Raw genomic sequence first — 26,274 nt, 5'->3', positions numbered from 1 at the left:
GGGGTGGAAGCTGAAGACAAGGGGGACTCTGTCCTTGTTACAAGTTGGTGGGATGGGGAGTGAGAGCGGAGCTACGGGACGTAGAGGAGACCCTGGTGAGAGCCTCATCTATAGTCGAAGAGGGGAAACGCCGTTCCCTAAAGAATGAAGACATCTCCGATGCCCTGGTGTGGAACACCTCATCCTGGGTGCAGACACGGCGAGTAGGGGATAGAGTCCTTACAGGAAGCAGGGTGGGAAGAAGTGTTGTCCAGATAGCCATGGGAGTCAGTGGATGTCGGTCTGTAGTCTGTTACCTGCAATGGAGATAGTGAGGTCTAGAAACTTCAACATACATACAATGAGTGTTAATTGTGACTTTGTTTTCTTAGTTTACGTAGAAATGTCCAGCACAGGAACATGCCCTTCAGCCCACAATGTCTCTACTGAGCCTGATGCCAAGCCAAACTTCTAATTTGCCTGCACATTATCCACACCACTCAATTCCCTGAACATTCATGTGCCCATCACAAATGCCGCTGTTGCATCTGCCTCCACCAAATGATACCCAACACCCGACGTGTAAAAAAGCTTTGCCCCTTTTACCCTAAAGCTATGCCCTCTCGTCTTTGCCATTTCCACCCTGAATAAAAGCTTCTGCCTATTTACCCAATCTATGTCGCTCAATTTTAAATACTGATCAGGTTCCCCCTCGGCCTCTGCCCTTCAGGGAAAACAATCCAAGCTCGTCCAATCTTTCACTATAACCAATACCCTCTAATCCAGGCATTATTCTGGTAAAAGATGTCACGGTGGCAGAAAATGAAGAGTTCAAATGTAGCTGCAAGATAGATCAGTCATGACCATACAGCGAGCTATTTATGTCCGTACAAGTGGACACAAGTGCTGGAGTAACTCAGGGGGTCTGGCTGCATCTCTGGAAAACATGGAGAGGTGAACCTTCTTCAGTCAGTGTATTAACCAGCACCTACATGTCCACACCAGTACCGTAAAACAATCCCTTACAATGCAGGGGTAACATGAGGGGGAACTTCTTTACTCAGAGAGTGGTAGCGGTGTGGAATGAGCTTCCAGTGGAAGTGGTGGCGGCAGGTTCGTTGGTATCATTTAAAAATAAATTGGATAGGCATATGGATGAGAAGGGAATGGAGGGTTATGGTATGAGTGCAGGCAGGTGGGACTAGGGGAAAAAAGTTGTTCGGCACGGACTTGTAGGGCCGAGATGGCCTGTTTCCGTGCTGTAATTGTTATATGGTTATATGGTTAATGCTATTCCAGCACTATATCCCTGCAAATGCAATCTGTTATTTCAAGCAAGTGGTTACTTAACTTCCTTTTTGAAACCAATGTGATCAGATTGGATAACATATATTCATGGGTCCATTATGAAACTATGAAGAGACAAAAACAGTAATCATCAAAAACAGGTTTTTAAAGGCAAGGATATTGCAAAGATTCAGAACCATTTGCAAAAAAAACAATTACTTCAGCTGCAAAGAAGTGAATGTTAAGACTTTAAACAGGAACAGAAGTAAACCCTTGTGAATAAACCCTGTGCTTTATGGAATTGTATACAGGCAACATCTACAAGGCCTTGACAAAAACAATCTGCCGATAACTAAATTCAGAAAGATTGGAACTAAGAGTTGAAGTTCATAGATTTTGTTACTTTTTGAATTATGCAAAATTAAGCCATATAATATAACCATATAACAATTACAGCATGGAAACAGGCCATCTCGGCCCTTCTAGTCCGTGCCGAACACTTATTCTCCCCTAGTCCCATCTACCTGCACTCAGACCATAACCCTCCATTCCTTTCCCGTCCATATAACTATCCAATTTATTTTTAAATTATAAAATCGAACCTGCCTCCACCACCTCCACTGGAAGCTCATTCCACACAGCCACCACTCTCTGAGTAAAGAAGTTCCCCCTCATGTTACCCCAAAACTTCTGTCCCTTAATTCTCAAGTCATGTCTTCTTGTTTGAATATTCGCTGCTGAATTGGTGGCAGGAAAGCCTGTGAACATGACCTGCATAGCATACCTGTGGAAAAGAATAAGCCTTACAAATTCAATGGAGAAAATGGAGTTGGATTGGACACACCCTCAGGAAACCTGCCACAAACATCACCCGGCAAGCCCTGAAATGGAACCCCCAAGGAAAAAGGAAAAGAGGTCCCCACAGGAGAAGAGGTGTCCATACAGAAATGTCTGAGAGTGGGCTCAACTGGGGATATCTCGAAAGAACTGCCAACAAACGAGTGAGGTGGAGGACATTTGTCAATGGCCTATTTATTAAGGGCTTAAGAAGAAGAAAATTAAATAAAATAAATAAAGTGGTAGTGGACACTGATAGTAGAAATAACTGGTAATTAGCTATTTATTTTCAACTCACTTTTTACAATGGTAAAATATTAGAAACCCAATCTTCCAGCAATTGTCGGTGGATTACATGTTAAAACGATGTTAATCTCCATCAAGTGGTTACTACTAACCCTTGTATTTTAGGCACAATTATGAATAAACTGATAGCTCAGTGTAGTCAGTAAATGTATTTTTGCTGCATCAATATATATAACCATATAATATAACCATATATCAATTACAGCACGGAAACAGGCCATCTCGACCCTTCTAGTCCGTGCCGAACACGTATTCTCCCCTAGTCCCATATACCTGCGCTCAGACCATAACCCTCCATTCCTTTCCCGTCCATATAACTATCCAATTTATTTTTAAATGATAAAAACGAACCTGCCTCCACCACCTTCACTGGAAGCTCATTCCACAGCCACCACTCTCTGAGTAAAGAAGTTCCCCCTCATGTTACCCCTAAACTTCAGTCCCTTAATTCTCAAGTCATGTCCCCTTGTTTGAATCTTCCCTACTCTCAGTGGGAAAAGCTTATCCACGTCAACTCTGTCTATCCCTCTCATCATTTTAAAGACCTCTATCAAGTCCCCCCTTAACCTTCTGCGTTCCAAAGAATAAAGCCCTAACTTGTTCAACCTTTCTCTGTAACTTAGTTGCTGAAACCCAGGCAACATTCTAGTAAATCTCCTCTGTACTCTCTCTATTTTGTTGACATCCTTCCTATAATTAGGCGACCAAAATTGTACACCATACTCCAGAATTGGCCTCACCAATGCCTTGTACAATTTTAAGAAGAAGAAAATTAAATAAACATTACATCCCAACATCTATACTCAATGCTCTGATTTATAAAGGCCAGCACACCAAAAGCTTTCTTTACCACCCTATCTACATGAGATTCTACTTTCAGGGAACTGTGCACAGTTATTCCTAGATCCCTCTGTTCACCTGCATTCTTCAATTCCCTACCATTTACCATGTACGTCCTATTTTGATTTGTCCTGCCAAGATGTAGCACCTCACACTTATCAACATTAAACTCCATCTGCCATCTTTCAGCCCACTCTTCCAACTGGCATAAATCTCTATGTAGACTTTGAAACTCTACTTCATTATCCACAACCCCACCTATCTTAGTATCATCTGCATACTTACTAATCCAATTTACCACACCATCATCCAGATCATTGATGTACATGATGTACATATAAAAAGGCAGAAATACATTTTTTGACATTCCACGGCAGAACAGGGCTCTCGCTTAACTTTTTTTCCCTGTTGCCAGCCGGGCAACCTAGGTAGCTTTTTAGGTTGCCAAATGACATTCCGAATCCAACCTTTCTGTCCTGGGCCTCTTCCATGGCCAGAGTGAGGCCCACCGCAAATTGGAGGAACAGCACCTCATATTTTGCTTGGGTAGTTTACACCCCAGCGGTATGAACGTTGGCTTCTCCAATTTCAGGTAATCCTTGCTTTCTCCCTCCTTCCCCGACCAGTCCCAGCTCTCCCACAGCCTACTGTCTCCGCCTCTTCCTTTCTTTTTACCGACCCCCCTCCCCCCCCCCGATATCAGTCTGAAGAAGGGTTTCGACCCGAAACGTTGCCCATTCCTTCGCTCCATAGATGCTGCCTCACCCGCTGATTTTCTCCAGCTTTGTCTACCAACTGGATCCCACCACTGGCCACATCTTCCCATCTCCTCCCGTCGGCTTTCACCAGAGAACGCTCCTTCCGTAACTCCCTGGTCAATTTGTTCCTTCCCACCCAAACCACCCCCTCTCCAGGCACTTTCCCTTGCAACCGCAGGAAATGCTACACTTGACCCAAGCCGTCTTTCCAGGTGCGGCAGAGGTTCACGTGCACCTCCTCCAACCTCATCTATTGCATCCGCTGCTCTAGGTGTCAGCTGCTCTACATCGGTGAGACCAATACCTCCGCTCGGTTCGCAATAACCAACCTGATGTCCCAGTGGCTCAGCACTTCAACTCCCCCTCCCATTCCGAATCTGACTTTTCTGTCCTGGGCCCTCCATGGCCAGAGTGAGGCCCACCATAAATTGGAGGAGCAGCACCTCATATTTTGCTTGGGCAGTTTGCACCCCAGCGGTATGAAAATTGACCTCCAACTTCAGGTAGTCCCTGCTTTCTCCTCCGCTTCCCAGCTCTCCCTCAGCCCACTGTCTCCGCCTCTTCCTTTCTTCTTCCCATCCCCTGCACCCTCACATCAGTTTGAAGAAGGGTCTCGACCCAAAACGTCGCCTATTTCCTTCGCTCCATAGATGCTGCCTCACCCCGGCTAAGTTTCTCTAGCATTTTTGTCTCCCCATTCACACAAGTTCTGTTAACCCACTTTCCTCACCCACTCCCTACACATGAGAGAAGAAAACACTCTTGACTCTTGACTTACGTCGCTAATGTGTGGGATAGAACTAGTGTAGGGGTGATCGGTGGTCGACCTGCACTCGGTGGGCCGAAGGGCTTGTTTCCACGCTGTATCTTTAAATTAAACTAAAACACTAAAACCAGAGGAAATCTAAAGAAGGGTCTCTACCCGAAACCTCGCCCAATTTCTTCTATCCAGAGATGCTGGCTGCTCCATGGAGTTCCGCCGCACAATTAAAGCATGGAATATTCTACACCCTACTATAGGTACCCAACCAGAAGCAATTAAATTTAAGGTAGCTCTTTTTTTCCCCAAGAACCCTTTTTTGTTTAAGTCTAAGTCAAGAGTCAAGAGAGTTTTATTGTCATGTGTCCCAGATAGGACAATGAAATTCATGCTTGCTGCAGCGCAACAGAATATGTAAACATAATACAGAACAGGAGATAAAAGTTCACTGTGTCTATATACCATAGACCATATATATATATATATACACACAATAAATAAACAGATAAAATGTAATAGGCTGTAATTTTACAGAGTTTGGTGGTGTTTAAATTCTGTTTAAATTCCATTTTGAATATTTTTGGAGGACCAGGAAAGCACGAAGCAAGAGTTACTCCTGTTACCAGGGAGTTTCTCCAGCTCCAGCGAGTGTTTCTACGTTGGTTTTCAGCGGTCACGGCGAGTGGACAGCAATGGCAGCCAGATCTCCCACCATGCAAAGGGAGGGAGAAAATGGCCGACACCGACCAGTTGCAGTGGCAGTGCGCATGTGCAGGGCGGCACATGCGCACAACCACGGCCGATGATGTGCTGGCCAAAGATCCTCATCTATTGTATCCGCTGCTCTAGTTGTCAGCTGATCTACATCGGTGAGACTAGCGGAGGCTGGGCGATCGTTTCGCCGAACACCTCCGCTCGGTCCGCAAAAACCAACCTGACCACCCGGTGGCTCAGCACTTCAACTCCCCCTCCCATTCCCCATCCGACCTCTCTGTCCTGGGTCTCCTCCATGGCCAGAGCGAGCAACACCGGAAATTGGAGGAACAGCACCTTATATTCCGCTTGGGGAGTCTGCATCCTGCGGGCATGAACATTGAATTCTCCCAATTTTGTTAGCCCTTGCCGTCTCCTTCCCTTCCTCAGCCCTCGGGCTATCTTCTCCCATCCCTCAGCCCTCGGGCTCCTCCACCTCCTTTTTCCTTTCTTCTCCCCGCCACCCCCATCAGTCTGAAGAAGGGTTTCGGCCCGAAACGTTGCCTATTTCCTTCGCTCCATAGATGCTGCTGCACCCGCTGAGTTTCTCCAGCATTTTTGTGTACCTTCGATTTTCCAGCATCTGCAGTTCCTTCTTAAACAAAGATCCTCGCTATAGGATCTTTAGTGTTGGCCGTGGTTTTGCGCATGTGTAAGGCGGCCGGCCATGCCGGCGGACGAGAAGCGGGCGGAGACCCGAGATATGGACACGGATAGCGGGCGGAGACGGAGAGAGAAAGATAGAGAGGGGGCCCGCTCAGAATTAAACGATAGGTGTCCCGGGTGCTTGTCAAGCCGGTCAAAATGGCATGGGTTTTAGGTTGCCCGACGGGACTGTGGGTTGCCATTGGCAACCGGGCAACTGCTAATTTCGAGTCCTGCAGAAGATGTGTCCTCTATAATATCCTCCGTGGTGTTTCTCCCCCTTTCTAATCAGGGGAATTAAATGGCATCTCTGTATTTAATCAGAAATATTTATGACGATACTATCATTCCCATTGTTGCATCCAGCTTTCATGTCTACTGTCAGCAATAAATAATGCCTCTTGCCCTCTCATTTTGTTTTAAGCAAAATATTTAATAAAAAGGTTGGGTTGATTAGTTTGTATGTCAGGTAAGCTTGAAAAGCTTTGCTAGTCAAGTTTAATAAAATCCCATATAATATTATTTTTCATATTAGAAGATATAAAAATGGATACATCACATTTCAGTTATTTAGAATCAAAAGCAAGAATGCCATATTAGTGTATCAATTATTTAAAAATTAAAATCGTTCCCCTTTTTTGGTCAACATTCTATGTTTTAGTTACCTCAATAAAGTCACCTTTCTTCCTATGAAAGTCCAGAGTATTAACCTAATTAACAAGAATAAGCAGCATAGTAGTGGCAAGCAGTGGCGGACTGGCCAGGTTGTCAGCTTGCCCGATGGCAAGTGGGCCCCTGATGAAGTGGGCCCCCTATATCAAGTGGGCCCCTGATGAAGTGGGCCCCCTATATCAAGTGGGCCCCTGATGAAGTGGGCCCCCTATATCAAGTGGGCCCCTGATGAAGTGGGCCCCCTATATCAAGTGGGCCCCTGGCAACCAATATTTTTAGACAGTCCGCCACTGGTGGCAAGCAGTGCAGAAGGCAGATCAGGTTTCTAGATTTAACTGGAGAGCTGAGATCAATGACCATGACCCATTACTGTTCTGGTCAACATCTCCCAACAGAGCACAAAATGGCAATCAAACTGGAGATCCTCCTTCCCTGTAACTCAGCTATTTACTGTGTCAACTAACTAATCAAGTGAAGGGCTTCCAATACCAAAATAATCATTTTTCCTGATGGAAAAGCAAAAGCCAAGGAAATGAGCCAATGAAAGGATGAGGAAGTATGTGACTGTTAACTGAATAAGGTATATTGGATGAATATGTCTCTTGTATGTCAATATATAAAATTAATAACTGGCAACAAATACCAGAAATGTACACATTTCAGTTCTGAAATGTTCATTAGCTTCATTTTCAGTCAGTGTTTGGTTGGGTATATGTTTAAATTCTTGTTCAACTGTATTTCCTCTCATGGACGGTTGACAGGATCTGCCAGGTTCATTCAGATAATTTACTCCTGTTATTTCCACACTTTAAACAATATTTAGCAGCAAAGCGCTTTTTTATCTTCTTTTGAATTTAAAACAAACCATGTTCCCCTTTAACAGTAACACTCCACACTAGGCTTTGGTTCAGATTCCAGCACAACTTTGGACTCGTCTACTTGGAGCTGACTCAGCATCATTGGCTTGCGGTTCTTTAGTTTATGAGCCAAAGTCATGAAAATGGCTTCCACGTGATCGTTGTCATTTGGGTTCTTAGCCGAGGTTTCAAATAGCGGCATGCTTTGACTATCGGCAAACTTTTGTGCCAGGTCAGTTTCCACTTTGGTGGCGTCTTTTAGGTCGCACTTATTCCCCACCAGGATGCGCGGAACTTCTCCACCGAGTGAGTGCCGTTTGCATTCTTCAATCCAGGCTGGGAGACTCTGGAAACTAACAGGGTTGGTCATGTCATACACAAAGACAACAGCATGAACATTTCTGTAGTAGTGCTGCACCATGCTCTTCCGAAAACGTTCCTGGCCAGCCGTGTCCCAAAGCTGGATCTAAAAAAGGTTAAATAAAAAAGTTATCTTTACAACAACGATAATTTATTTTCAACTGTTGAACCATACAAGTTATTATTATTATTCATATGTAAGCAAACAGTCATTCATAGCCATTTTTGTCCCTACTGAAGGCCTGATCTTCATATACGTATATTTCCAATACTCCACCATTTTGTGACCATTTCCAGGAGGAGTTATCCAGCACAAGACAGTTAGTGGATCGTTACATTTAATCTGTGCAAATTCAAGCCCAGTTTTAGGAATATGGTATCAAGGTGAGAATGACTGGGTATTGAGTAATGAGGAAGGGTTAGTTAGCAATCTTGTTGGGCGTGGCCCCTTGGGCAAGAGTGACCATAATATGGTTGAGTTCTTCATTAGGATGGACTCTTGGTTAATTCAGAAACAATGGTTCTGAACTTAAAGAAAGGTAACTTTGTGGGTATGAGACGTGAATTGGCCAAGATTGACTGGCAATTAATTCTTAAAGGGTTGACGGTGGATATGCAATGGAAGGCATTTAAGGACTGCATGGATGAACTACAACAATTGTTCATCCCAGTTTGGCAAAATAATAGATCAGGGAAGGTAGTGCATCCGTGGATAACAAGGGAAATCAGGGATAGTATCAAAGCAAAAGATGAAGCGTACAAATTAGCCAGAAAAAGCAGCCTACCAGACGACTGGGAGAAATTCAGAGACCAGCAGAGGAGGACAAAGGGCTTAATTAGGAAAGGGAAAATAAGTTATGAAAGAAAACCGGCAGGGAACATAAAAACTGACTGCAAAGGTTTTTATAGATATGTGAAGAGAAAGAGATTAGTTAAAACAAATGTAGGTCCCTTGCAGTCAGAAACAGGTGAATTGATCATGGGGAACAAGAACATGGCGGACCAATTGAATAACTACTTTGGTTCCGTCTTTACTAAGGAAGACATAAATAATCTGCCGGAAATAGCATGGGTCAAATGAGATGGAGGAACTGAGTGAAATCCAGGTTAGCCGGGAAGTGGTGTGAGGTAAATTGAATGGATTAAAGGCCGATAAATCCCCAGGGCCAGATAGGCTGCATCCCAGAGTACTTAAAGAAGTAGCTCCAGAAATAGTGGATGCATTAGTGATAATTTTTCAAAACTCTTTAGATTCTGGAGTAGTTCCTGAGGATTGGAGGGTAGCTAATGTAACCCCAATTTTTAAAAAGGGAGGGAGAGAGAAAACGGGGAATTACAGACCAGTTAGTCTAACATCGGTAGTGGGGAAACTGCTAGAGTCAGTTATTAAAGATGGGATAGCAGCACATTTGGAAAGTGGTGAAATCATTGGACAAAGTCAGCATGGATTTACGAAAGGTAAATCATGTCTGACGAATCTTATAGAATTTTTTTGAGGATGTAACTAGTAGAGTGGATAAGGGAGAACCAGTGGATGTGTAATATCTGGATTTTCAGAAGGCTTTCGACAAGGTCCCACATAAGAGATTAGTATACAAACTTAAAGCACACGGTATTGGGGGTTCAGTATTGATGTGGATAGAGAACTGGCTGGCAAACAGGAAGCAAAGAGTAGGAGTAAACGGCTCCTTTTCACAATGGCAGGCAGTGACTAGTGGGGTACCGCAAGGCTCAGTGCTGGGACCCCAGCTATTTACAATATATATTAATGATTTGGACGAGGGAATGGAATGCAACATCTCCAAGTTTGCGGATGACACTAAGCTGGGGGGCAGGGTTAGCTGTGAGGAGGATGCTAGGAGGCTGCAAGGTGACTTGGATAGGCTGGGTGAGTGGGCTAATGCATGGCAGGTGCAATATAATGTGGATAAATGTGAGGTTACCACTTTGGTGGCAAAAACAGGAAAGTAGACAATTATCTAAATGGTGGCTGATTGGGAAAAGGGGAGATGCAACGAGACCTGGGTGTCATGGTACACCAGTCATTGAAAGTAGGCATTCAGGTGCAGCAGGCAGTGAAGAAAGCGAATGGTATGTTAGCATTCATAGCAAAAGGATTTGAATATAGGAGCAGGGAGGTTCTACTGCAGTTGTACAGGGTCTTGGTGAGACCACACCTGGAGTATTGCGTACAGTTTTGGTCTCCAAATCTGAGGAAGGACATTCTTGCCATAGAGGGAGTGCAGAGAAGGTTCACCAGACTGATTCCTGGGATGTCAGGACTTTCATATGAAGACTGGATAGACTGGATAGACTCGGCTTGTACTCGCTAGAATTTAGGAGATTGAGGGGGGATCTTATAGAAACATGCAAAATTCTTAAGAGGTTGGACAGGCTAGATGCAGGAAGATTGTTCCCGATGTTGGGGAAGTCCAGGACAAGGGGTCACAGCTTAAGGATAGAGGGGAAATCCTTTAGGACCGAGATGAGAAAAACATTTTTCACACAGAGAGTGGCGAATCTCTGGAACTCTCTGCCACAGAAGGTAGTTGAGGCCAGTTCATTGGCTATATTTAAGAGTGAGTTAGATGTGGCCCTTGTGGCTAAAGGGATCAGGGGGTATGGAGAGAAGTCAGGTACAGGATACTGAGTTAGATGATCAGCTGTGATCATATTGAATGGCAGGCTCGAAGGGCCGAATGGCCTACTCCTGCACCTATGTTTCTATGACAGAGAAATTACCCAATTATAGTAAAACTTTAATCCAGCACATTAATTAAGTCTGAAATCTATAAAACTGAAGATGCTACTTAATAAAACATCAGCATCTTACCAGCATCAATGCAAATCATATTCAGCAAGGTTCCCAACCCCACTCCTTCCCAGACTGGGAGGGTAGGACACAATAGTATTCCCCAGGAGTTAAATTATGCATCTAATATTTCTGTCAATTGATATAAAGTAACCTAGACTTGGTCCTAGAGACATTTCACTTGTTTTTGCAATAAGACAGCAAGAAATAATGTGGTTTATTATAGGCTGCGGTGACACACTATAATGGGATACAAATATTATAAAACAATGGAGTTTAATGGGATGTGTGAGCCTTTGGGGTGAGGAGAACTAATATGGAAATAAATATTTTCATGATTTTACTTTGAAAAACTTAGATAAAGAAAGACTACAGTGTCTATATACACACATTTTAAAAGGTGGTCAGTTTGTTAATAAAGTAATTAAGTGCATTAATTACTACTATTTCATATACCGTTCATTTGTTTATTAACCCAAGAGTCACAAGTTTGGTCCCAGTTGAAGTATTATGGGTCCTCCATTTCAGGAATATGCAAACGCCCAAAAAAGTCAAAGGACTCTTTCCGAAGATGAGAACACGACATAAGAACTTCCGGTGGCGACACGAGCAGATGGCTGCTTAATTTCGAGCTCCCGATAGCAAGTTTAAAACCAGCCTCCCTTAATTCACTAATTGCCACATAATTCACAGTTTTCTGTATTGGAATGAAATGTGACGGACAAGAAAGAAAGAATTCACCGGAGATGGACAAAGCTCAAAGCTCAAAAGATGACTCTGCAGAAAGCGTGCGCTCAATGCTCCACAATATCAGTAAGGAAATACATGACTTCAGGGCTGAATATAAAGTGCTTACGTAAATTTAAAGAAGGAATCAAAGAAGACATGAAAGGTGAACTCAAAGATCTGAAGCAAGAAATTTACCATAAACGTTCTGCTAACTCCAAACAAATCCACTCCCACGAAACAAAGCTGAGACACGAATCGAAGAGGCTGAGACAATTAGCATGGCTATGAAAAAATGTGCTGTTTAAATCTATGAAAAAACAGAAAGTCATGCAAGAAAAACTGACTGATTTGGAAGGACGCTCTAGACGAAATAACATTCGCATCTACGGCGTACCTGAAGAGAAAGGAGGCAAATCCATGTCTGAATTTGTGGAGCAACTTTTAAAAACTGAACTCGCAATAACAACAGACACCAACGTACGGATCCAGCGCGCGCACAGAGCTTTGGTTCGCAAACCGGAACGTAATGCACCACCTGGGTCCATAGTGGTAAATTTCCTGGAGTTTAATACCAAAGAAATGGTATTGAAAAAGGCCTGGGGAAAGAAGATAATGATTGACGGGCGACGTCTATCATTTGACCACGACTATGCAACGGAGATTGTCCAGAAGCGCAAGGGAATAAAGAGGGCCCTGAAGGAGAGAGGTGTCTGCTTCCAGACCCCGCTGGACAAGATAATTCACTGGGACTCAGGAACATGCACATATCATAGTGCACAAGATGCAGCGCAGGAGTTGAGGAGGAGAGGCTACTCCGTGGAGACACCTGATTACAGCGCTGAGGAGCCGGCGGACCCAGAAATGGAGCGTCTTCTCCAGGCTTTGACATGGCAGAGAGTTGGAAAGAGGAGCGAAGACGGGAGTGAGACAGCAAGAGAGCGACTACAGGAGTCTGAGCAGACCCCATCCAACTAGCTTTTATTGTGTCACCATTTCTTTTGGACTAGAAAATAAGTGCTATCGGATGACGTTGGACGATACTAGGATGCGTGAAATGGAGTGTTTCACCTCTAGTGAGGGGCCCTCTGGGAGGAGGTTTTCCCCTATACCTGCCAACGGGTACTCAGGGTGGAAAGGAATCACCCTTACTTGGAAATCAACTGTTTTCTCTTTTTTTAATTTTTTTTAATTTGGCACATGTTGTCCAGATGTTCGGACCTGTACAGTTTCAAGTTATCTGGAGATTTATGAATGCAAGACAGGATTAGGTAAATGAAATGTCACGTAATACTATCAAATTGGTGTCACTCAATGTAAATGGGATGAATAATCCAGTTAACAGGAGCAAGGTCCTGGCTAAACTGAAAAAAGAAAAGGCTCAGGTACTATTTTTACAAGAAACCCACTTGCCTCAACAAGAACATGAGCTTTGGCTTTAGAAATGCATTTGATAGTTCCTATAAAACTAGCCAAAAGTGGCTATCCTTATTACACATGCAGGCCAATTTGAATGCCATAAAGAAGTCAGGGACAAAGAGGGAAGGTATGTATTAGTTAAAGGAAAGCTGGAAAACAAAGTTGTGACACTGATCAATGTATATGCCCCCCCAGAGAGTACCAAATGTTTTTTCAAAATTCTGTTTGACATTATTGCTTTAGAGACTGAAGGTATTTTGATATGTGGAGGGGACTTCAATGTGGTCATGAATCATAATTTGGATACAACAAGCCTAAAAAAAACCAAGATGCATCTGACCAAGTTTATTAACACATCAGTGCAGGAAATGGGCCTAATTGATGTTTGGAGAGAACTTCACCCTTTAGAAAGGGACTACACACACTATTCAGTACCTCACTCAGTCTACTCCAGGATTGACTACTTTTTAATGAATACGGGTGAAAGTCACAGGATCACAGAGTGTAAAATCGGGGTGGCAGATGTATCTGATCACAGTGCGATCAGCTTGACAGTACACCTGAATAGTAGAAAAAGAAATACTGTTTGGAGGCTCAATGTGGGTATTTTGAATAATAAGGCAAATGTGGAACAAATAAGGGAAGAGATAAAAAGGTACATAGAAGAGAATGATAACGGGGATGTGGATCCTGTAATACTGTGGGATGCTATGAATGCAGTTATACGTGGAAAGCTGATCGCCCTGACATCATCACAAAAAAAGGCCCGGCTAGCTACGTATGAACATAAAGTAGAAAAATTGAAAGAATTGGAAAAAAAACATAAAAACATACAGAATCAGTTGGTACTAAAACAGATTAAGGAAATAAGGGGGGAGATAGATGAGATCCTCAGGGGAGATATGGGAAAAAAGGGCAAGATTCGTAAAGCAGACCTATTATGAAGCAGGTCCAAAAGAAACTAGACTCCTGGCCAGACGCCTGCGTAAACAGCAGGCCTCTATTACAATTCATAAAATAAGAGATCCTAAAACCAATCAATTATCACATGAGCCAGATGAGATAGAAAGAATATTTGAAGAATACTATAAGAAACTAAACTAAACCACTGACGAAAGGACAATGAGAAGTTTTCTTAACTCACTTGACCTGCCATCCATTGGTGAGACACAAAATAATACCATTACGTTACAATTTACGGTTAAGGAGCTGGAAGCTGCAATCAGTAGACTTAAGGCTAGTAAATCACCAGGCAGCTATGAATTTCCACCAGAATGGTACAAGGCCTTTAAGAAAGAGCTAACACCTCTGCTCCTGTCTTGCTTTAACTGGACCCTTAAAGAGGGCAGTGCTCCCCCATCATGGAAGGAAGCAATTATTACCATTTTACCCAAGGAAGGCAAAGACAAAGAGCAATGTAAAAATTTCAGGCTAATCTCAATTTTAAATGTAGACTACAAACTATTTACCTCAATCATTTGCAAAAGACTCGAGACTTTTGTACCAGATCTGATTAATGAAGACCAAACTGGATTTATTCGGGGGCGTCAAACACAGGATAATATTAGAAGAACCCTCCACATTGTGGATAATGCTCAAAAAAAGGATACAAATATGGTCCTGGTCAGTTTAGATGCAGAAAAAGCCTTTGATGGTTTAGTTTTTACATGAAGTACTAAGGAGATTTGGTTTCAATGAAGATGCAATTTGGTGTATTAAAACATAGAAACATAGAAAATAGGTGCAGGAGTAGGCCATTCGGCCCTTCGAGCCTGCACCGCCATTCAATATGATCATGGCTGATCAAAACGCTATTTAAGAGGGAGTTAGATGAGGCCCTTGTGGCTAAAGGGATCAGGGGGTATGGAGAGAAGGCAGGTACAGGATACTGAGTTGGATGAGCAGCCATGATCCTATTGAATGGCGGTGCAGGCTCGAAAGGCCGAATGGCCTACTCCTGCACCTATTTTTCTATGTTTCTAATATATCAGGAGCCTACCGCTGGGATTAAGGTAAATGGATATATATCAAAAAGGATCCAGTTAGAGAGGGGCACAAGGACACAAGGATGCTGTCTTTCTCCTACTCTCTTTGTTTTGTATATTGAACACTTGGCACAAGCAATAAGGCAGAGAGAAGACCTGCATGGGGACAAAATAGGGGGAAAGAACATATCATTGGTCTTGTCGCTGATGATATCATTATTTTTCTTGAACGACCAGATATATGTCTCCCAAATCTAATGAACCTATTTGAAACATATGGATACTACTCAGGGTATAAACTGAATATAACAAAAACACAAATTCAATTATTCTCCATCCCAACAAATCAGAGATGCATATAATCTGAAATGGAACTCTAAAACGATGCAGTATCTTGGTGTAACTATAACCAAAACACTTTCCGACTTGTTTGAAACTAATTATAACAAAATTGAAGAAAACATCAAAAAGGATGTTGAAAGGTGGTCGACCCTTCCTCTAGACTTCAGTGCCAGAATACAAATGGTAAAAATGAATATCCTACATAAACTGCTATATTTATTCCAATCTCTCCCAATTAATGTTCCCCGAGATAAATTCATAGCCTGGGATAAAATGATCTCTAGATTCATTTGGAATAGCAAAAAACCAAGAATAAAACTAACAACACTTCAGCTGCCGAAAAGCAAGGGTGGAATGGCTTTACCAAATCTGAGGAAATACTTTTATGCAGCTCAACTCAGACCTCTGGCTTGGTGTAGACCTGATTATGAATCTCGATGGAAAGAAATGGAAAGGGAGATACAGGGTTACCAGACCCAGATTTTGGTGGGAGACAAATATCTGAGAGGGGCTTTGAGACATGCTATGGATCCAATAGTAGCATTTAAGTTAGAAATATGGAATGTTATAGTGGAAAAATACAAATTAAAAAGAGGGGTTCACGCATTGAAGTGGTTCAATGACTCATATGACTCAAAGTTTAAGCCAGGGGTGTATGATTCAAAATTCAACGAATGGGCACAAAAAGGCATAACGGCAATGTATACAGTTTCAGAAAATGGCGAGTTTATGAGCTTCCAAGATTTAAAGTCAAAGTATGGTCTCGAAAACAAAGATTTTTTAAAATACTTGCAATTAAGAGACTACTTTATAAAAGAGATAAAGCCAGAACTAGATGAAACTTCAAATAATGTGATCAAGGTGATTGTGGATGCATACAAATAGAAGGGGTCTCGGGTCATCTCTGCTTTCTACCAAGCTCTGGTGGGAAGCGGGGGAGAATCAACGCTCTACATAAAAACAAAATGGGAAGCAGAATTAAAGATTCAAATAACAGAGGAAGAATGGTATCAAATGTGTGAAACACAATGTTCACCCACAAGCTCACTATTATGGAGAGAATTTTGCTGGAAGAATCCATCTCGCTTTTTTATAATACCCAAAATAAAAAGCAGACAACTTGCTGTCCAACAACACTGTTGGAGGCTGTGTGGGAGTACGGAGGCAGACCACTCGCATATTTTCTGGAACTGTGTAAAGATAAGGCCATACTGGGAAAATGTTAATGCAGTTGTAAAAAATATCTTGGGTTGTAAAATCCCAAATACCTGCCCTGTGATGTATCTGGGGCATATTAAAGATATTGTAAAAATAGAAGATACATATTTGATTAAAGTTTTGCTTGCAGCAAGTAAGAAGGCCATTACCAGGCAGTGGTTAATGAAAAAAGTCCAAAACAGGAACAGAGGTTAGAAATTGTGCCAGACATCTTTAATATGGAGAAATTGACATATCCCTTGAGAGTCCAGGAGAATTCATTTGAGAAGATCTGGGGAAAATGGACCGTTTATTTGAGCCATGACACCAATTAGATAAATGCCGAGCTAGATATGGGAAGGTTGCGTTATATAGAACTAGATGGTATGTTTCTATGAATATTGAATTATCTCCAGCTAACTAATAAATGTAATGTTTTTTCTTTTTTAATTTGGTAAGTGAACCAAACGGTCTTATTCCAATTTTTTATTTATTTACTTCTTTTTTTCCGCCTATCCACTTATTTTTTTATTTTGATTGTTGTTTTTCTTATTTTGTCTTATTTATGGTGATGGTGTTGCACTGTTTTGTATATATCTCTGAAAAATCAATAAAAATGTAAGTGTAAAAAAAAGAACAAGACATAAAAGGGTGGAAAAGTAAGAACTGTTCAGGAAAAATGCGCTTTATGTTCTCAGGATTTATAAAGCCCTCCACAACAACAAATAACTTTATAAGGGATCATTGCAGTAATGGGAGAGGGGTGGGGGAGAGAGAATAAAAACCAACAGATACACTGCAAGCTCCTACAGCATAATGGCTTGATAATATACAAAAATACAGTAAAAAATGCACAAGCTGGAAACACTCAGCAGGTCTGGCAACAAGTGTAGAAAGTGAAGCAGTTAGCATTTCAAGTCAAATGCTCATCTTTCCACAGATGATGCCTGATTTACCAGGTGCTTCCAGTGTTTTCTGTTTTTAATGACCAGCTAATGCATTTTGTGATGATGACGAATGATGGATCTTGGCCAAGATATTATTTTGTACTTCGTTTAAATAGTGCCATGGAATCTTTTGCATCCGCCCAAGAAGCCAGATGGGCATCTTCATTAAATGTCTCAGGGGACAAAAACATTCCAAAATGAGACATTCTGATAGATTTAAAAGAAACAACTATAACCATATAACAATTACTGCACGGAAACAGGCCATCTCGGCCCTTCTAGTCCGTGTCGAACACTTATTCTCCCCTAGTCCCATCTACCTGCACTCAGACCATAACCCTCCATTCCTTTCCCGTCCATATAACTATCCAATTTATTTTTAAATGATAAAATCGAACCTGCCTCCACCACCTCCACTGGAAGCTCATTCCACACAGCTACCATTCTCTGAGTAAAGAAGTTCCCCCTCATGTTACCCCTAAACTTCTGTCCCTTAATTCTCAAGTCATGTCCTCGTTTGAATCTTCCCTACTCTCAGTGGGAAAAGCTTATCCACGTCAATTCTGTCTCTCTCATCATTTTAAAGACCTCTATCAAGTCCCCCCTTAACCTTCTGCTCCAAAGAATAAAGGCCTAACTTGTTCAACCTTTCTCTGTAACTTAGTTGCTGAAACCCAGGCAACATTCTAGTAAATCTCCTCTGTACTCTCTCTATTTAGTTGACATCCTTCCTATAATTAGGCAACCAAAATTGTACACCATACTCCAGAATTGGCCTCACCAATGCCTTGTACAATTTTAACATTACATCCCAACTTCTATACTCAATGCTCTGATTTATAAAGGCCAGCACACCAAAAGCTTTCTTTACCTGTCTACTTGAGATTCCACCTTCAGGGAACTGTGCACAGTTATTCCTAGATCCCTCTGTTCAACTGCATTCCTCAATTCACTACCATTTACCATGTACGTCCTATTTTGATTTGTCCTGCCAAGATGTAGCACCTCACACTTATCAGCATTAAACTCCATCTACCATCTTTCAGCCCACTCTTCCAAATGGCCTATATCTCTCTGTAGACTTTGAAAATCTACTTCATTATCCACAACACCACCTATCTTAGTATGATGATACTAAGATAGGTGGTGTTGTGGATAATGAAGTAGATTTACTAATCCAATTTACCACACCATCATCCAGATCATTGATGTACATGACAAACAACAGTGGACCCAACACAGATCCCTGTGGCACCCCACTAGTCACTGGCCTCCAACTAAATTAGTCCTTCTGGTAACTAAAGATTCAAAGCGACTACAAAATATAATAATGTGGATAAATGTGAGGTTGTCCACTTTGGTGGCAAAAACAGGAAAGTAGACTATTATCTAAATGGTGGCCGATTAGGAAAAGGGGAGATGCAACGTGACCTGGGTGTCATTGAAAGTAGGCATGCAGGTGCAGCAGGCAGTGAAGAAAGCGAATGGTATGTTAGCATTCATAGCAAAACGATTTGAGTATAGGAGCAGGGAGATTCTACTGCAGTTGTACTGTGGTGAGACCACACCTGGAGTATTGCGTGCAGTTTTGGTCTCCTAATCTGAGGAAAGACATTCTTGCCATAGAGGGAGTACGGAGAAGGTTCACCAGACTGATTCCTGGGATGTCAGGACTTTCATATGAAGAAAGACTGGATAGACTCGGCTTGTACTCGCTAGAATTTAGAAGATTGACGTGGGATCTTATAGAAACTTACAAAATTCTTAAGGGGTTGGACAGGCTAGATGCAGGAAGTTTGTTCCCAATGTTGGGGAAGTCCAGGACAAGGGGTCACAGTTTAAGGATAATGGGGAAATCCTTTTGGACCGAAATGAGAAAACATTTTTCACACAGAGAGTGGTGAATCTCTGGAACTCTCTGCCACGGAAGGTAGTTGGCTATATTTAAGAGGGAGTTAGATATGGCCCTTGTGGCTAAAGAGATCAGGGGGTATGGAGAGAGGGCAGGTACAGGACACTGAGTTGGATGATCAGCCATGATCATATTGAATGGCGGTGCAGGCTCGAAGGGCCGAATGGCCTACTCCTGCACCTATTTTCTATGTTAAGTGAAGAGAGCTTTTCCCACTTGACGGTGATCACGAAATCAATATCCTACCTAAGTGCAAGAAGTTGATTCCATAAACAATTAAAAAGAATAATTGGGTAGATACTCAAGGATGAGGCGATTAAAAAACATTGAACATGGAATGGGGTAACTGTAACTCTAAGATAAAAGGTAAAAAGGTAACGTAATCAGAACATGCGGTGCAATTAGCTCATTTTTTTAAATTCCGAGGTTTGATAATTCATCACTTCAGATCGCATTCAATTATTCATACTGATCCAAAATAAACTCAATCTAAAATAGCAATCAGTTCTAAAATGTTGAGTAACTTCAGACAGCAGAGGTTTTTGGGTGTAATTGTTTTTTTTGTATTAATAATCTAATAATCACTTTATTAAATGGTGGTACTGACCAAATCCTGTGATTATACTACTTACAACAGGTCTTAAATTAATCCTGCTAAAAATTAGGAAGACATTTTCAATTACGTGAAACTACATATGTTGAATAACATAGTCCCTGACCTTCCCCTGTCCCCAAAATATCCAATTAACTTGCTATTTTGATGACCTTTGTTAGAGTGGGAAGAAGAACGTCAAACATAGCAACAGAAACTGTACATGCACTGGGGCAGTTATGTCGACACTGTTGAAGTTAACACGTTTTCACTTCCTCTCAAGGAACAGTCTTTGCTTGACTATATTATAAAAAAGCAAAAATAAAAATGCTGTCACCATGATACACACATACACCATGATACAAACATTACAGGATCAGTGTCAGATTATGAGTAGAGGAAATAGAGAACTATGGGCAGATTGATAAATTAATACAAAGGCTTCTCAAAAGCAACAAAATTTAGATGGTAAAGAAAAATCTGAATTTTAGACGCAGCACAATTCTGTTAGCAGCAAAATATTCTGTTAGCTTTGGAACCGGAGTTATTTATTCACCTATTTTTTGCAGTGTAATTACATCTTGGCTCTTGGTAGTTCAATTCTAATTATTGACCTTGATATCATTACCTCCCCAAAAAAGTGTGCCCTTGGCTTGAAATTTAAATTTGGCAGCACTCCTCATGATATTTCAAAACCAATATTGATGGCATTTCAAAACAGGATAAATACCCAAGATCCCATCCAAATAGTTGTTGTTTATCATCCGACAGTACAATTCTAATAATCCAATATCTGACTATTTAGAAATTATGTTGGTTGTTGTTTCCTTTCCATTCATCATAGTTCTAGTTCCAACCATCCCCATTCATCCACCTGGTTTATCTTCCTTCCGGTAACCTCTGGAACTCTGTACTCGAATTTGCAGAAATCTCAATGTTATTTGATTCATTTTATCCACTCCTTTATGAACCTTGAATGTCATATCTAACTTCTTTCTTTGCCTGAGCAAACACTCCTTATAATTTCATAATGTACATCTTAACATGGTGTTCCCTTTGGTAATTAGTTTTTGACCTCAAATTCTGAATAGTCTGTTGTGTAGTGATATGTATCAAACCTTAATACTGCCTACAGTTCAGAGGCAACAGTAAGGATCTTGCATGTGTATCCAGAGGTATATGCTGGAGCCATATGGACACGTTAATTAGTGGTGTGTCAATACAGCCACAAGCACTGCTTTGCGCCATGTGGACAAGAGTCATTGATTTATTCCCATCACTAGTTTCATGACGCGCCAGGCGGCACTTCGATGGCAGCCTCGCCTACAGTCCATCTATTTTTTGTTATTTTTAGTGTGTTTCAAAAGTCTCTGTTCTCTGGTTTGTTTTATGTGGGGGTGGCCGAGGGGGTCGGGATTTTTTTTCCCAATTTCTTATCTTGCCGGAGATGCGATTGTTTTCCGGGTCGTATCTCCGGCCTAACATCATGGAGCTGGAGGCCTGCTCGGGACTAACTTCGAGCTCCACCGTGGGTGCCTGGGATCGATGTTCCACCTGCGGACATTAACATCAGGAGCTCGCAGTCTCGGCTAAGAGACCGATGTCAGGAGCCCCAAAAGCCGCATGACGTTCGACAAGCCCCGACCAGGAGTCAGATCGCCCGGCGCAGGGAGCTGATATCCCCCGCGATGCAGGAGCTTGATCGCCCCGACGAAGAGGCCTGCCGCCGGCTACGGGAGTAAGATCGTCCCTTCAACGGAAGGTTAGAGGCCTCCGACTGCTGGAGGACAAAGAAGGGAAGAGATTGAACATTTTTTCGCCTTCCATCACAGTGAGGAATGTAGAGGAGTCACTGTAGTGGATGTTTATGTTAAAATGTATTTTTTGTGTTCTGTTCCTTTTTATTAGTTGGACTGCAAGGCAAATCAAATTCCTCATGTTGCAAAACATACTTGGCTAATAAAGTATGATTATGATTATGATGAAGTGTCCGAAGAGGGGTTCCGACCAAAACCATCACCTGTTCCTTTTCTCCAGAGATGCTACCGGATCCGCTGAGTTGTTCCAGCACTTTATGACTATCCTGGTTTCATGATGTTCCATTTATACACAGAACAAAAATATATCAGTTTCAGTTTATTGTCACGTGGACCGAGGTACAGTGAAAAGTTTTTGTTGCTTGCTATCCATTCAGCAGAATGACTATACATGATTAGAATCGAGCCATTTACAGTGTATAGATGCATAATAAGGGAATAACGTTTAGGGCAAGGTAAAGCCAGCAAATTCTGACCAAGGAGGGTCACCAATGAGGTAAATAGTAGTAGTAGTAAATAGTAATTGTTCTCTGGTCGTGGTAGGATGGTTTAGTTGCCTGATAACAGCTGGGAAGAAACTGTCCCTGAATCTAGAGGTGTGCGTTTTCACATTTCTATACCTTTTGGTCTGATGGGAGAGGGGAGAAGAGGGAGTGGTTAGGGTCTGACTTGTCCTTGATTATGCTGTTGGCCTTGCAGAGGCAGGGTGAGGTATAAATGGAGTCAATAGTTGGTTTGTGTGATGGTCTGGGCTGCATCCACAATTCTCTGCAATTTCTTGCGGTCTTGGATGGAGCTGTTCCCAAACCAAGCTGTGATACATCCTGATAAAATGCTTTCTATACGTGTTCGGCACGGACGAGAAGGGTCAAGATGGCCTGTTTCCGTGCTGTAATTGTTATATGGTTATATGGTATGGTGCATCTGTAGAAGTTTGTGCGAGTTGTAGTGGACATGCCGAACTTCCTAAGCCTTCTAAGGAAGTAAAGGCGTGGTGCGCTTTCTTGGTCATTGCTTCAATATGGGTGGTCCAGGAGAAGATGTTGGTGATATTGACTCCTCGGAATTTGAAATTTTCAACCATCTCTACTTCGGCACCATCAATGCAAACTGGGGCATGTGTACCGCTTTGCTTCCTTTGTCTTGCCGACATTGAGAGAAAGGTTGTTGTATCGACACCAGATTATCGATCTCCTTCCTGTACTCATCATTATTTGATATCCCGCCCACAATGGTGGTGTCGCCTGTGAATTTGTAAAGTAAATGAGATTTGTACATGGCTGCACAGTCGTGGGTGAACAAGGAGTAAAGAAGGGAGCAGAGCACCAGGGTTGAGGATTATCGTAGAGGATGATTTGTCCCCAATCCTCACTGATTGGTCAGGAAGTCGAGGATCCAGTTGCAGACATGAGTACTGACACCAATTCAGTTGAACATTCAGTTCAACTTCTCAACCTTTTATTTGGCTTATCTGCCTTTTGTTTACATTCTTCATTTTAGTGAATATCAGTCTATATTGTGAGTTTTCCCAATATTATGGAACATACAACAAAACATGCAAAAACTTGAGGCAATTAGTTTCACGGCAGACCCATACTCTTGGCATGATCTGAACTGTACAATTTACATGAATTCTCGTGCTTCTAAACCATTTAATTTTAGCTTAACTGTGGCATGTTGCTTGGACAAGGAGGACATAAATACAAATAAAGGATGCTCCCATTTTGAACAGTCTGCCACCATTTGCTTACATATCTCGTATGGTTTACAAGTGGAAAACAATAAACAATGAAAACCACATGTACAATGTTATCAGAAGAGTATGAGGTCATTGGCGTGAAACATTAACTCTGCTTAAAGAAGGTTTTTAAAGCATCCAACAGTATATTAAAAAGAGAATTAAGGTTTCAGGAAATGGAGGAAAAATGCACCCATGGGAAAACAAAATAAAAAGTGATTTTACAAATAGTAAATGATAGAAAATCTATTACTCAGGAGGCCGTTTGGGCGATTTGGTCTGCCAGTCAAATACGAGCTGCCAATGCCACCTTCCAACACGTGGTCGGAAACCATGCAGGTTGTGGCTCTTCCAGTGCATAAGCAAGAACAAACTTAAGTATAGAAGTTACATAAGACATTGGTGAGGCTGCATTTAGAGAATTGTGCTCAGTTCTGGGCAACATGTTATAGGAAAGATGTTCTCAAGCTGGAAAGGATGCAGAGATGATTTAGAAGGATGTTGCCACGGCTCGAGGGCCTGAGCTGTAGGGAGAGGTTGAGCAGACTAGGACTCTATTCCTTGGAACACAGGAACATAGAAGTGTACAAAATCATGAGAGGAATAGATCAGTTAGACGCATGGAAAAGCTTGCCCAGAGGAGGGGAATCGGGAACCAGAGGCTGGAAAATTTTAACAAGAACCTGAGGGATAACTTTTTAACAGTGGTGGGAGTATGGAACAAGCTGCCTGTACTATGGAACAAGGTAGTTGAGGCAGCTACCAAGGCAACATTTAGACAGGTACTTGGATAGGACAGGCAGGTGGGACTAGTGTAGATGGGACATGTTGGTCGATGTGAGCAAGTTGGGCCGAAGAGCTAATTTCCACGCTGTATCACTCGATGTGACGAGTTAAATATAAGGAAAAGTAAACCCGTTCCACTCACATCTTGAACTGCATTACTTTAACGACTGTAGTGCGGGGGCGGGTACTGGAAAGACGGAGGAGTTTAGTGGACGCTACCTTAATTTTTTCTCCATCTATTTCCACCGTCTTCTCTCGGAAATCCACCCCGATGGTGGCCTCGGTCTTGTCGGGGAACTTGCCAGCGCAGAAGCGGTAGGTCAGGCACGTCTTGCCCACGCCCGAGTCTCCAATAACGATGATCTTGTAGATCCTAGTGCGGGGCGGCGTGGTTAGCGGCTGCGAGCCGGAGGGCGCTGAGACCGAGGATGCTGTTCCTGCCCTGAGGGACATACCCCCGAGCGGGCAGAGGCAGCAGGGAGCCCTGGCGTTGCAGAGAGTCAGTCAGCTGCACCCACCCACCCCGGCCCGGTCAGCCCGCCCGCCCGCCCGCACAACGTTCCAAGCACTCGCTACACTTCAGCCCCAGTCTCCGCCACGTCGCTAGCGGCTGCTCGGCCACTGGATCCGCATCAGCCAGAAGGAAGAACAACCACAAATGAAGTGCAGATAAAGTATCGCGAGACGCTGCAACCCTTTCAAGCTTCCTCTGCAACCGAGTAACAATCTTTCCTTCCACCATGCAAAATGTGCAGTCTTTTGCAGTGCTCTCTTTGCAGTATGTTTCTTTTTCTAAACGGTGATGTTGCAACAGTTTTTTTACCTGCCGGATTTTCCCCCATAAATCTGGTCAGAGCATTTTGTTCGCACATGAGTTTGCGTTATGTGCAAGTCCGCATATTACCTGGGTGCTGATGGTAAACAAGGAAGATACATTGCTTTCTCCCTCTGTTGGAGAAATAAGATAATTTATACTGTACAGTATTCCGATTCTGGAAGAACAATTTATATTCTGCCAACATACTTTCATTTTGTAAATTTAAGATGATTTTGGAGCATTGCCATTTATTGGTGATCCTAAAACCCTTTCCAACTGGGAAAAGACTGCAGTTACAGTTTTGTTTAAAGTTGTTTTTTAGACCTGCACATTGAACTCGCACATTTACAAATGCGTCATACACCCCATCTCTTTAGTCTCTCCCTACAACCTTAAAATTAACTTGATATTTCTCTTTCCCAGTCTGGCAAAAGGTTTTCAATCTGAAGCATTAACTATTTTCTCTCCACATATGCTGCCTGACCTGCTAAGTATTTTTCAGCATTTTCTGTCTTCAGATATTCAACATCAGCAGTTCTTTTGATTTGAATTTACTATGTCAAGTTTACTGATCGTGCATATGCAGTTATAGTTGAATGAACAAGATCCATGTTGCAGCAGCTCCCCATGTCTTTCTGCCTTTCTCAGTGCCCCCTTTGTGTGTGCACACAATTGCTTAAAATTATTGTCTCTAAAGACCACTACCCCCACTCAAATGAAGGAACCAACAGCAATTTAAGCACAAGTCGTGTGATCTCATAAACCGTAAGGTGAAAATGGCCGGAAAATTTGTTCTGGCAATGTTGGTTTTCCATTAAATATTGAAAAGTACTCGTACTTATTCAGAATAATGTCATCCAACCTTTTACATTTCCCTCAGAAGACAATCTTCCTTTGACAGCGATATTTAACTGCATGCTTAATGGATTTTATGTCTAACTTTACTTGATCTCATAATGTTGAGCTATTTTCCTAAGGAAGGCATTACTGTGTACTAAAACGATTCTTCCTTGACTTGCTGCAACTCTGGTTTTGTGGACACTCAGGTGGGCCAATGAAGTCCATGAGGATACCTTTGACCCTTCTGCAGATGCAACAGGAGCTAACAAGTGGAGTAGGAGGATGGCTAG

General features: G+C 42.3%; 1 protein-coding gene across 1 annotated transcript; it reads right to left on the bottom strand.

Moving 5' to 3' along the window:
- Positions 1-7,031: 7,031 nt before the first annotated feature.
- Positions 7,032-24,974, bottom strand: rab33b (RAB33B, member RAS oncogene family). Its single transcript, XM_033020583.1, has 2 exons — positions 24,547-24,974; positions 7,032-8,160 (listed from the first exon to the last, which is right to left on the bottom strand). Exons 1-2 carry the CDS (start codon positions 24,778-24,780, stop codon positions 7,714-7,716), a joined length of 681 nt encoding a protein of 226 aa, XP_032876474.1. The 5' UTR covers positions 24,781-24,974; the 3' UTR covers positions 7,032-7,713.
- Positions 24,975-26,274: the final 1,300 nt, after the last annotated feature.

This window comes from Amblyraja radiata, chromosome 1, assembly GCF_010909765.2.
Source record: "Amblyraja radiata isolate CabotCenter1 chromosome 1, sAmbRad1.1.pri, whole genome shotgun sequence".
In the NCBI taxonomy this organism is placed as follows: Eukaryota; Metazoa; Chordata; class Chondrichthyes; order Rajiformes; family Rajidae; genus Amblyraja; species Amblyraja radiata.
The sequence above is the reverse complement of the archived record's forward strand: the minus strand, read 5'-3'. Positions and strand labels throughout refer to the sequence as shown.

Bases quoted from the DNA above. Each gene is read 5' to 3' on its own strand.
- rab33b (XM_033020583.1), bottom strand. From the start codon at position 24,780: ATGTCCCTCAGGGCAGGAACAGCATCCTCGGTCTCAGCGCCCTCCGGC. The intron at 8,161-24,546 runs GTAGCGTCCACT...AACCTTTTTTAG, and splicing joins TAGATGGAGAAAAAATTAAG to ATCCAGCTTTGGGACACGGC.